Below are 12871 nucleotides of genomic sequence, written 5' to 3'. Positions count from 1 at the left end.
TTGCTGGTGACCGAACCAACACTCTGGGGAGCGTAGCCGGCCGCCGGGCATGGCCACGGCGACCGGACAAGCTCCGCTTAAAAATCGCTACATTGCATGTAATAATACAGATTTGAGGTTTCTAATTTGAGGTATCCGGATGTGGATTGCATTATTTGAGATTTGATCGATCATTGTGCACGAACACGTCTGGGCACGTCGGCAACGTTTGAAGCCGAATTACCCATCACGGTTGTAGATGCTCTCAGTGAGTGAGATGTAGACGGACCCTTTCAGTTATGGACGGGAACTATGGGCGCACGTTCGCTATACAAGGCTGCGGGGTGGCATGTATGGTTAGTCCATCCTCCTGAGATGGTGAACCTCCTGTAATCCTTCAGCTTATTTATTAATCGACGTGTTGATGGCTCAAAAATGAAGTTATGGGCGAGACCTTCATCCTCCACATTGACGTCGGGCCTTTATGCCCACTTTCAGAATTTGATGAATACCCTTGTCAATCTAACATGCTTCCCTCACTATGCTCGTCTTATGGACGATTTGGAACGAGCATAATGCAAGAGTGTTTAAACATAGCGCAAAGAAGTTAGGGTCTTTTATTTCACGAGAATAATCCGCATGCCGTGTTTGTGGGGTGTCATGTAACAAACTATTTTCTATCTTAATTAATAGATGAGGCGAAGCTTTTGCTTCCGTTTCAAAAAAAAAAAAAGCTTCCCTGCTCAACTTAGTAGTGACTACTGACAAGCAGCATCTGGTCACTCTCACATAGTCACATGATAGGATCGTAGCTAGGGAGAAGCTGACAGGAATAAAATATATATTGAGAAAAAAATCATCTCCATGCATGATCGCTCGATGGACCATGCACTACAAGGAAAAAAGCTAGACATATACTGGTCGATGGACGACTCGAGGACGTATAAAACGTAGCCACTCCAATCGACCCCTTGCTAGTAGTGCCCATTGGTCACGGGCGTCTCGACGTCGACATGGCCGCCGTTGCCGTTGCCGTTGCCGAGCTCGTGTTGCTTGATGTGGCCATGGCCGTTGGTCGCCAAGGTCAAGGGCAGCGCGCCGGCTCCTTTGACGCTGACGTCGGAGAGTTGGCTGGGGCTGATGATAATCTTGTCCTTGCTCTTGCCCCAGATGAGGAAGTAGAGGCCTGCCACGATGATCACTGCACCAATCACACTGAAAGCAAAATTGAAATGATATCATTGGTATATATGGAATAATGTTGCACTAGCTAAGTAGCTAGTGCATGTATATCCTCGTCCATTTTGAAATGGTGGAAGCACTATCGTACGTAGTACCTTCCGAGAGTGATCTCCTCCTTGAGAATGATGGAACCCATGACGGCGGTAATGATCATGCAGAGCGGGTTGAAGGCCGTCACGAAGACCGGGCCCCTTTGCCTCGACACGACGCCCTGCAAGTAGTAGGCCACGCCGGAGCACACTATGCCGGCGTAGACCACGGTCAAGAGGCGGGTGTCGAAGCCGATAACCCACGCATGGGTGTTGGCGCGCTCAGCGACGACGGCGACGGCGCCGCTCATCAGCGAGCCCATGCCGCAGATGAGCGCCGTGACGGAGAGCTCCGCCGGGTAGCTCCGCAGCGTGCTGGACTGGAGGATGAAGAAGCACGACCAGACCATGCAGGAGCCGATGAGCATCATGGTCCCTTTCAGCCAGTCCCGCGCGGCGGCGGCGCCAACGGCGCCCTGGCCACCGGCAGTGGCGTGGTGCTGGCCCTTGGTCCACGGGAACTGCATGGCGGGGCCGTGATAAAGGATCATGAGCACGGCGCCGGCCACGGTGAGGACCGTGCCGGCGATCTTGGCCTGGCTGTGCAGGCTGCGCAGCCGCACCTTCTCCATGCGCAGGATGAGGGCCAGCACGAAGGTGACGGCCGGGAGGGTGTTGAGGAGCGCCGTCGCGAATCCCGCCGAGGTCAGCTTCGCGCCCAAGAAGTAGAGGTTCTGGTCAATCACGGGCCTGAGAGACCCATGCAACACAGCACATCAGTCACTAATCAAGAAAGAGTTATGTGTAGTTAACAGTACGGACGTACTCGAGGATTGCGAGCCCCATGATCTTGAGGAAGATGGTGGTTGACATCTTTGGCCTCCGTCCTCTGCACATGTTATACGTAGGTTGGAGCAAAATACACAATTAGGTAGTGTTCTGTTCTCTCATGGATAATGATCTACGTAAATATGAATCGAAATGAACTCGTATACAGTCTTGCTAAATCTCAGTCGAAGTCGATGTTATATCCATGAAATTTTGCATTGAGATCCGTACAAAAATTTCTTTTTAAATTTGTCTGTTTCTTATGGCATGTTATATCACTTGATTTAGAATTGACCTAGCCACACCTTTTGGTTTGTAGGAATGAAACCCCCTTCCTATAGAGGAATTCTTCCTATCCTTCATATTTCATAGGAAAATAAACATTAGTCTAGACTCAATGGAAAAAATCCTATGATGTGAATCAAAGGGCATCTCCTTTCCTATTCCTACTCATAGGATTTGAGATACATGTCATCTCATTTCCTATGACTTTCCTATTACTACGATTTTCTTACCCTATGAACCAAAGGAGGCCTAAAGTGTATCCAGTGTATTAGTGGATGTAACTCTATGGATGAACGGTCCATAAGCTTCTGGTTGACATGTGGGGCCTGGTGGTTCCATGCATGGTAGGTCCTCCACCAGTGGCCAATCAGGTCACACTGCCTAGTGGAGGTTGTCCAGGTGCGTTTACACGTACGTAAACACACATACCGCACATATGCCGGTTAGCTAGCTACATGCACCTGCTTATGTGTCATTTCCTACTTCTGCTAATTAATGCACTCTGATATTATGATTGATCCATCCATATACAAATGACGATTTAACGCCTGATAAGGAAAGCCAAGAAAGCTAGCTGCTTTGCCGGTACAAAATAGAATAAGGTATCAAGATGTGCACCTACACTTTACTGGATTAGGATCCACGAGTGCAGCTTGCACCATCTAAATGAGACAAACATACCCCTAAAAAAATTCTAAATGAGACAAAAATGAGAATATATGAACCGAGCAAATTGTACGTGCGTGTTAATCGATCGTGGGGGTGCACGTTTGGCAAGTTGGCCTTGTTAATTGTCATGATCTTCCTTTACTATATTGATCCATTTGTTCTGTTGTCCTTGGCTCCTGGAAACTTTGTCTAACTAACTAAAAGCAAAAGCCAGAGTGTATGGGAGCATCGGTCAGAATAATGCTGGCAGCTAGCTGCACATCCACGCATGCTTGTGTAAAACTTGAAGCGCTCATTTATGTTGGAACCGTCTACTCTAACTAATTAAATGATCTATCTCTAGTCCTCGACTTTCATGGTAGCTCATGGCAATGTATAAACAACCGAGCCCTCGCTTAGATAGTTAATGAGATGATTGTACCCTGAGTTAATTAAGATCATTACATCTCGTACTGTGTGGTGAACTGGTGACTTTGCCGTTTGACGTAGAGGCTCATCTGCTGAAGTGTACGTGTTGATCATGATCCTCAACCGGATGTTCTTCGAAGGAAAAATAGGCAACATTGACATTATATGCACGCCGCCCGCATGATGCGTGTGCATGCGAGCGAGCCCATGATGCAATACCTACTGCACAACGATGCACGGACAAGAGAGTGGCGCTTGCGTACGTGCGAGAGCGTCGTGTGTGTGAAGGAGAATATAGTTATTCGATGCATGGATGAATGGAACTAGGTAGGGTTACCTCTCGAAGTAGAGGGCGAAGGGCGTCATGACGGCGGTGGCGACGAGGTTACGGTAGACGACGAGCACGAAGTGGCTCATCCCGGCCTTGAGGGACGCCACGGCGATGATGTACATCCCGGCGAACCCCACCTGCAGCAGCACCATCGCCAGGTATGGCTTCACATCGCTCACAACTTTCCACCCCATACCCATACTTCTATCTCTCTCCTCCGGCTAGCTAGCTACTTCTCTCTCACTCAGTAGCCCGAGCTCGATGTGACTCACGCAAGCAATGGCCAATGGCTGTGATCGTTGGCGATGAGCTCACAGGGAAACCGGCTCCTTTATATAGACGCGCTCCACCGACACTGTGCGGCCAACGGTACATGTAGGGTTCAGGAGCAGGATGAAAAGCGTAGTGTGGCTCATCGGTGGATCCGAGTCATGGCCTTTGCGTCCCAGCGCTAGCTTAGCTGATAAGATGTAGCAGCAATACCATGCTACATAAGTGAATGATATTATTCCCGGAAAAATAAAATGTGAATGTTAATCTCTTTGTTCTAAATGCGTAATTGTAAATCTAAAGATTCTTCCGAAAGGACCAGAATCATATATTTACTTTCTGCTATAAATAAAAGTAGAGTTAAAATGCACTAAAGGTCCTAAAAGTGTCCTTGAAGTCTCAAAATACACATTAAGGTCCAAATCCTATAGTAAGTGGTTCACTCAAGGTCCTTGTCAGTCAACCTCGTCCTCTACCCACGTACTTAGCTAGGCTAGACGTGCGCCATGCACGCCCCCGTGCAAACTGCCGCACGCCGCGCACGTCACGCATGTACTCTGCGCTCCCCGCGCTCTCCTGTAACCTATACATATGCTAATGCATTCATAGGCAGCACCCAAGGTGCATTGCCCAAACTCCTCTCTCCACTCACATGGTATCAGACACCAGGCCCCTCTAGCGCCTGACGTCGCTTCCGCTGCCTGCTCCCCTCCCGTCTCCGGCCATGTCTGGGCCGACGCCTCCCCCAGCCCCACCACCTCCTCCCCCTCGTACTGGTCGCACCCTCGCGGGTGCTCTTGACGACGCCGCCTCCGCTACCCCTTGGGCCCTTGCACCTACGCTCCTCACGCCCTCGGCGTTTGTGCTGGGCATGCGCCCTGGCCATGACGCTCTCACCGCTAGGTCGTCCGCCGCCCAGCCACTGCCGCTCTCCCCCCTGGCTGGTGTGTTCATCAACCACCATGTCCCCCTCGTCCTCACGCTGCAGCCGCCCAATTTCTCCCAGTGGCGCATGTTGTTCGAGGTGATGTTCCAGAAGAGCGGTGTCGCCCACCACCTCACCGGCGGCCCCCGTCCCGGCGATCCCGCCTGGCTTCAGGATAACGCACACATCCTCTCCTGGCTCTACACACGTGTGAGCCCGGAGATCTTCGGTCTCATCCACCAGCGTCACGCGACCGCGGCGGAGGTCTGGGCCGCGATCACCTCCCTGTTCATGGAGAACCAGGAGCATCAGGCGGTGTTCCTCGCCACTGACTTCCGGCGCATCGAGCAGGGTTCCTCCTCCGTCATCCACTACTTTGGGCGCCTCAAGGAGTGCGCTGACCGCCTCGCCAACCTCGGTGAGCCCATCAGCGACCACGAGCAGGTCCTGAACATGTTCCGCGGTCTCCACCCACACCTGCGCTACGCGATTCCCATCCTCACCATGCAGACGCCGTTCCCGTCCTTCCTCTACTGCCGGGCCTTCCTCCTATTTGAAGAAAGTCGTCACACGGCGGACACCACCACCGAGACGGCTCTCCACGCCGCGCGCACTCCTGCTCCTGCTCCTGCCAATGGAGGCGGGGGAAACCGTGGCGGTTGCGGACGCGGTCGCGGCAAGGGCAAGGCGATCGACACCGGTGGCTTCAACTCCGGTGGGGCCGCCTCGTCCCGCACACCTGCACTGCCGGCGGCTAACACCACCCCCTGGACCGGCATGGTCCATGCCTGGCGAATGCCATAGCGTCCCCATGCCCCAGGTGCTGGTGTTCTCGGGCCTCGCCCCGGGGCTTCGCCACCGTTCGCCGGCGCCGTCTCCCACTACTACAACAACACGACGGCGACTCCATCGGCCGCAGCACACCCGATCCCGCCTGGCGCTCCTCCGCTGCAGTGGACTCCTGGCACCGTCCCGCCGCATCCCCTCTACGGTGCGGCTCCCACTCCGGCGTGGGATCAGCACGGCCTGGTGCAGGCCCTCAACAACCTCCACGTCCAGCAGCCCCAGCCGCCGGCGCCCACCGCGGATTGGTATCTCGACTCAGGTGCCTCGTCGCACATGGCGTCGAGCTCTGGTATGCTCTCCGTCTCCCACCCCTATACTTCCTCAGGCATTACAGTTGGTGATGGGACCTCGCTCGCGATTACACACACTGGTCACACCTCCATTCCCACCACCACGACACCTCTTGCACTTCGCAACGTACTCGTCTCCCCCCACCTCATCAAAATTTTGATTTCTGTCAAAGCCCTAGCTCGCGATAATCCTGTTAACGTCGAGTTTGATGATCGTGGGTTCTTTGTCAAGGAACGAAGGACAAACAGGGTAATCCTCCGATGTGATGCCGACGACGATCTCTACCCCGTGTCTACGCCCATGTCCGCGTCCACATCCACTCCGTCGCACCACGCGCTCACTGCCGTCTCCACCGATACATGGCACCAGCGGCTGGGTCACCCCGGCCACGACTCCCTCCTCAGCATGCTTCGCTCGTCGTCCACCCCGCGCCATGGTGCCCTGTCGTCCGTGTGTAACGCCTGCCAGCTTGGGAAAAACATTAGACTACCATTTGGGTCCTCGGACCATGTATCTTTCTTTCCGTTTCAATTAGTTCACTGTGATGTCTGTGAAGGAAATATGCCCTAGAGGCAATAATAAAGTTATTATTTATTTCCTTATTTCATGATAAATGTTTATTATTCATGCTAGAATTGTATTAACCAGAAACATAATACATGTGTGAATACATAGACAAACAAACTGTCACTAGTATGCCTCTACTTGACTAGCTCGTTAATCGAAGATGGTTATGTTTCCTAACCATAGACATGTGTTGTCATTTGATTAACAGGATCACATCATTAGGAGAATGATGTGATTGACATGACCCATTCCATTAGCTTAGCACCCGATCGTTTAGTATGTTGCTATTGCTTTCTTCATGACTTATACATGTTCCTATGACTATGAGATTATGCAACTCCCGTTTGCCGGAGGAACACTTTGTGTGCTACCAAACGTCACAACGTAACTGGGTGATTATAAAGGAGCTCTATAGGTGTCTCCAAAGGTACATGTTGGGTTGGCGTATTTCGAGATTAGGATTTGTCACTCCGATTGTCGGAGAGGTATCTCTGGGCCCTCTCGGTAATGCACATCACATAAGTCTTGCAAGCATTGCAACTAATGAGTTAGTTGCGAGATGATGTATTATGAAACGAGTAAAGAGACTTGCCGGTAACGAGATTGAACTAGGTATTAAGATACCGACGATTGAATCTCGGGCAAGTAACATACCGATGACAAAGGGAACAACGTATGTTGTTATGCGGTCTGACCGATAAAGATCTTCGTAGAATATGTGGGAGCCAATATGAGCATCCAGGTTCCGCTATTGGTTATTGACCGGAGACATGTCTCGGTCATGTCTATATTGTTCTCTAACCCGTAGGGTCCTCACGCTTAAGGTTTCGATGACAGTTATATTATGAGTTTATGAGTTTTGATGTACCGAAGGAGTTCGGAGTCCCGGATGAGAACGGGGACATGACGAGGAGTCTCGAAATGGTCGATACGTAAAGATCGATATATTGGACGACTATATTCGGACATCGGAAAGGTTCCGAGTGGTTCGGGTATTTTTAAGAGTACCGGGGAGTTACGGGAATACGGGAGAAGAAGTATATGGGCCTTATTGGGCTTTAGGGGAGAGGGAGAGGCAGGCCGCGCGCCCCCCCCAAGGCCTAGTCCGAATTGGACTAGGGGGAGGGGCTGCGCCCCCTCCTTCCTTCTCTTCCCTCTTCCCCTTCCTTGTCTCCTACTCCTACTACATGGAAGGACTCCTAGTTGGACTAGGAAAGGGGGAATCCTACTCCCGGTGGGAGTAGGACTCCCCTAGGGCGTGCCATCGAGAGGGCCGGCCCTCCCCTCCTCCACTCCTTTATATACGGGGGCAGGGGGCACCCCATAGACACACAAGTTGATCCTCGTGATCGTTTTCTTACCCGTGTGCGGTGCCCCCTTCCACCATACTCCTCGATAATATTGTAGCGGTGCTTAGGCGAAGCCCTGCGATGGTAGAACATCAAGATCGTCACCACGCCGTCGTGCTGACGGAACTCTTCCCCGACACTTTGCTGGATCGGAGTCCGGGGATCGTCATCGAGCTGAACGTGTGCTAGAACTCGGAGGTGCCATAGTTTTGGTGCTTGATCGGTCGGGCCGTGAAGACATACGACTACATCAACCGTGTTGTGGTAACGCTTCCTCTATCGGTCTACAAGGGTACGTAGATCACACTCTCCCCTCTCGTTGCTATGCATCACCATGATCTTGCGTGTGCGTAGGAAATTTTTGAAATTACTACGTTACCCAACAGTGGTATCAGAGCCTAGGTTTTATGTGTTGATGTTATATGCACGAGTAGAACACAAGTGAGTTGTGAGCGATATAAGTCATACTGCTTACCAGCATGTCATACTTTGGTTCGGCGGTATTGTTGGATGAAGCGGCCCGGACCGACATTACGTGTACGCTTACGCGAGACTGGTTCTACCGACGTGCTTTGCACACAGATGGCTGACGGGTGTTAGTTTCTCCAACTTTAGTTGAACCAAGTGTGGCTACGCCCGGTCCTTGCGAAGGTTAAAACAGCACCAACTTGACAAATTATCGTTGTGGTTTTGATGCGTAGGTAAGATTGGTTCTTGCTTAAGCCCGTAGAAGCCACGTAAAACTTGCAAAAACAAAGTAGAGGACGTCTAACTTGTTTTTGCAGGGCATGTTGTGATGTGATATGGTCAAGACATGATGCAAAAAAATTATTGTATGAGATGATCATGTTTTGTAACCAAGTTATCGGCAACTGGCAGGAGCCATATGGTTGTCGCTTTATTGTATGCAATGCAGTTGCGTTTTAATGCTTTACGTTATCACTAAGCGGTAGCGATAGTCGTGGAAGCATAAGATTGGCGAGACGACAACGATACTATGATGGTGATCAAGGTGTCGCGCCGGTGACGATGGTGATCATGACGGTGCTTCGAAGATGGAGATCACAAGCACAAGATGATGATGGCCATATCATATCACTTATATTGATTGCATGTGATGTTTATCTTTTATGCATCTTATCTTTCTTTGATTGATGGTAGCATTTTAAGATGATCTCTCACTAATTATCAAAAAGTGTTCTCCCTGAGTATGCACCGTTGCGAAAGTTCTTCGTGCCGAGACACCATGTGATGATCGGGTGTGATAGGCTCTACGTTCAAATACAACGGGTGCAAAACAGTTGCACACGCGGAATACTCAGGTTATACTTGACGAGCCAAGCATATACAGATATGGCCTCGGAACACAGAGACCGAAAGGTCGAGCGTGAATCATATAGTAGATATGATCAACATAGTGATGTTCACCATTGAAACTACTCCATCTCACATGATGATCGGACATGGTTTAGTTGATTTGGATCATGTGATCACTTAGAGGATTAGAGGGATGTCTATCTAAGTGGGAGTTCTTAAGTAATATGATTAATTGAACTTTAATTTATCATGAACTTAGTCCTGGTAGTATTAGCATATCTAAGTTTTAGATCAATAGCTCGCGTTGTTGCTTCCCTTTATTTTTGATATGTTCCTAGAGAAAATTGTGTTGAAAGATGTTAGTAGCAATGATGCGGATTGGATCCGTGATCTGAGGTTTATCCTCATTGCTGCACAGAAGAATTATGTCCTTGATGCACCGCTAGGTGACAGACCTATTGCAGGAGCAGATGCAGACGTTATGAACATTTGGCTAGCTAAATATGATGACTACTTGATAGTTTAGTGCACCATGCTTAACGGCTTAGAATCGGGACTTCAAAGACGTTTTGAACGTCATGGACCATATGAGATGTTTCAGGAGTTGAAGTTAATATTTCAAGCAAATACCCGAGTTGAGAGATATGAAGTCTCCAACAAGTTCTATACCTAAAAGATGGAGGAGAATCGCTCAACTAGTGAGCATGTGCTCAGATTGTCTGGGTATTACAATCCCTTGAATCAAGTGGGTGTTAATCTTCCAGATAAGATAGTGATTGACAGAATTCTCTAGTCACCATCACCAAGTTAGTAGAACTTCGTGATGAACTATAATATGCAAGGGATAACAGAAACGATTCCCAAGCTTTTCGTGATGCTGAAATCGACAAAGGTAGAAATCGAGAAAAACATCAAGTGTTGATGGTTGACGAAACCACTAGTTTCAAGAAAAAGGGCAAAGGGAAGAAGGGGAACTTCAAGAAGAACGGCAAGCAAGTTGCTGCTCAAGTGAAGAAGCTCAAGTCTGGTCCTGAGCCTGAGACTAAGTGCTTCTACTGCAAAGGAACTGGTCACTAGAAGCGGAACTACCCCAAGTATTTGGCGGATAAGAAGGATGGCAAAGTGAACATAGGTATATTTGATATACGTGTTATTGATGTGTACTTTACTAGTGTTTATAGCAACCCCTCAGTATTTGATACTAGTTGAGTTGCTAAGAGTAGTAACTCGAAACGGGAGTTGCAGAATGAACAGAGACTAGTTAAGGGTGAAGTGACGATGTGTGTTGGAAGTGGTTCCAAGATTGATATGATCATCATCGCACACTCCCTATACTTTCGAGATTAGTATTGAACCTAAATAAGTGTTATTTGGTGTTTGCGTTGAGCATGAATATGATTTGATCATGTTTATTGCAATACGGTTATTCATTTAAGTAAGAGAATAAATTGTTGTTCTGTTTACATATATGGTTACACACCCAATGAAAATGGTTCATTGGATCTCGATCGTTGTGATACACATATTCATAATATTGAAACCAAAAGATGCAAAGTTAATAATGATAGTGCAACTTATTTGTGGCACTGCCGTTTAGGTCATATTGGTGTAAAGTGCATGAAGAAACTCCATGCTGATGGACTTTTGGAATAACTTGATTATGAATCAGTTGATGCTTACGAACCATGCCTCATGGGCACGATGACTAAAACTCCGTTCTCCGGAACAATGCAGCAAGCAACAGATTTGTTGGAAATCATGCATACTGATGTATGTGGACCGATGAATATTGAAGCTCGCAGCAGGTATCATTGTTTTCTGATCTTCATAGATGATTTGAGCAGATATGAGTATATCTACTTGATGAAACACAAGTCTGAAATATTTGAAAAGTTCAAAGAATTTCAGAGTGAAGTGGAGAATCATCGTAACAAAAATAAAAGTTTCTACGATATGATCGCAGAAGTAAAATATTTGAGGTACGAGTTTGGCCTTCAGTTAAAACAATGTGAAATAGTTTCACTACTCACGCCACCTGGAACACCACAGTGTAATGGTGTGTCCGAACGTCGTAATCGTACTTTACTTGATATGGTGCGATCTATGATGTCTCTTACAGATTTACCGCTATTGTTTTGGGGTTATGCATTAGAGACAGCTACATTCACGTTAAATAGGGCACCATCTAAATCCGTTGAGACGACACCATATGAACTATGGTTTGGCAAAAAAACCTAAGCTGTCGTTTCTTAAAGTTTGGGGCTGCGATGCTTATGTGAAAAAGTTTCAACATGATAAGCTCGAACCCAAATCGGAGAAGTAAATCTTCATAGGTTACCCAAAAGAAAATGTTGGGTACACCTTCTATCATAGATCCGAATGCAAGTTATTCATTGCTGAGAATGGATCCTTTCTAGAGAAGGAGTTTCTCACGAAAGAAGTGAGTGGGAGGAAAGTAGAAAACTTGATAAGGTAATTGTACCTTCTCCCTTATTGGAAAGTAGTTCATCACAGAAATCTGTTCTTGTGACTACTACACAAATTTGTGAGGAAGCTAATGATGATAATCATGTAACTTCAGATCAAGTTACTACCGAATCTCGTAGGTAAACCAGAGTGAGATCTGCACCAGAGTGGTACGGTAATCCTGTTCAGGAAGTCATGTTACTAGACCATGACGAATCTACGAACTATGAGGAAGTGATGATGAGCCCAGATTCTGCGAAATGGTTTGAGACCATGAAATCTGAGATATGATCCATGTATGAGAACAAAGTATGGACTTTGATGGATTTGCCTGTTGATCGGCAAGCCATAGAAAATAAATGGATCTTCAAGAGGAAGACGGACGCTGATAGTAGTGTTACTATCTACAAACCTAGAATTGTCGAAAAAGGTTTTTGACAAGTTCAAGGTGTTGACTACGATGAGAGTTTCTCACTCGTATCTATGCTTAAGTCTGTCCGAATCATGTTAGCAATTGCCGCATTTTATGAAATCTGGCAAATGGATAAACAAAACTTCATTCCTTAATGGATTTATTAAAGAAGAGTTGTATACGATGCAACTAGAAGGTTTTGTCGATCCTAAGGTGTTAACTAAATATGCAAGCTCCAGCGATCCATCTATGGACTGGTGCAAGCATCTCGGAGTTGGAATATACGCTTTGATAAGTTGATCAAAGCATATAGTTTTATACAGACTTGCGGTGAAGCCTGTATTTACAAGAAAGTGAGTGGGAGCACTACAGCATTTCTGATAAGTATATGTATGACATATTGTTGATCAGAGATGATGTAGAATTATTCTGCAAAGCATAAAGGAATGTTTGAAAAGAGTTTTTTCAAAGAAAGACCTCGGTGAAGCTGCTTACATATTGAGCATCAAGATCTATAGAGATAGATCAAGACGCTTGATAAGTTTTTTAATGAGTACATACCTTGACAAGATTTTGAAGTAGTTCAAAATGGAACAGTCAAAGAAGGAGTTCTTGCCTGTGTTGCAAGGTGTGAAGTTGAGAAAGACTCAAAACCCG

The 12871-nt window shown here is 47.5% G+C and overlaps 1 protein-coding gene across 1 annotated transcript; it reads right to left on the bottom strand.

The window, feature by feature from the left end:
- Positions 1–690: 690 nt before the first annotated feature.
- On the bottom strand, positions 691–4058 carry LOC123128557 (WAT1-related protein At1g44800). The gene is made up of 4 exons (XM_044548592.1): positions 3778–4058; positions 2077–2139; positions 1317–2000; positions 691–1194 (listed from the first exon to the last, which is right to left on the bottom strand). The coding sequence occupies exons 1-4, from the start codon at positions 3969–3971 to the stop codon at positions 954–956; spliced, it is 1182 nt and encodes a 393-aa protein (XP_044404527.1). The 5' UTR covers positions 3972–4058; the 3' UTR covers positions 691–953.
- Positions 4059–12871: the final 8813 nt, after the last annotated feature.

Source organism: Triticum aestivum, chromosome 6A, assembly GCF_018294505.1.
Source record: "Triticum aestivum cultivar Chinese Spring chromosome 6A, IWGSC CS RefSeq v2.1, whole genome shotgun sequence".
Lineage (NCBI taxonomy): Eukaryota > Viridiplantae > Streptophyta > Magnoliopsida > Poales > Poaceae > Triticum > Triticum aestivum.
Note: the sequence above shows the minus strand (reverse complement) of the source record. Positions and strands in the feature narration are given on the sequence as shown.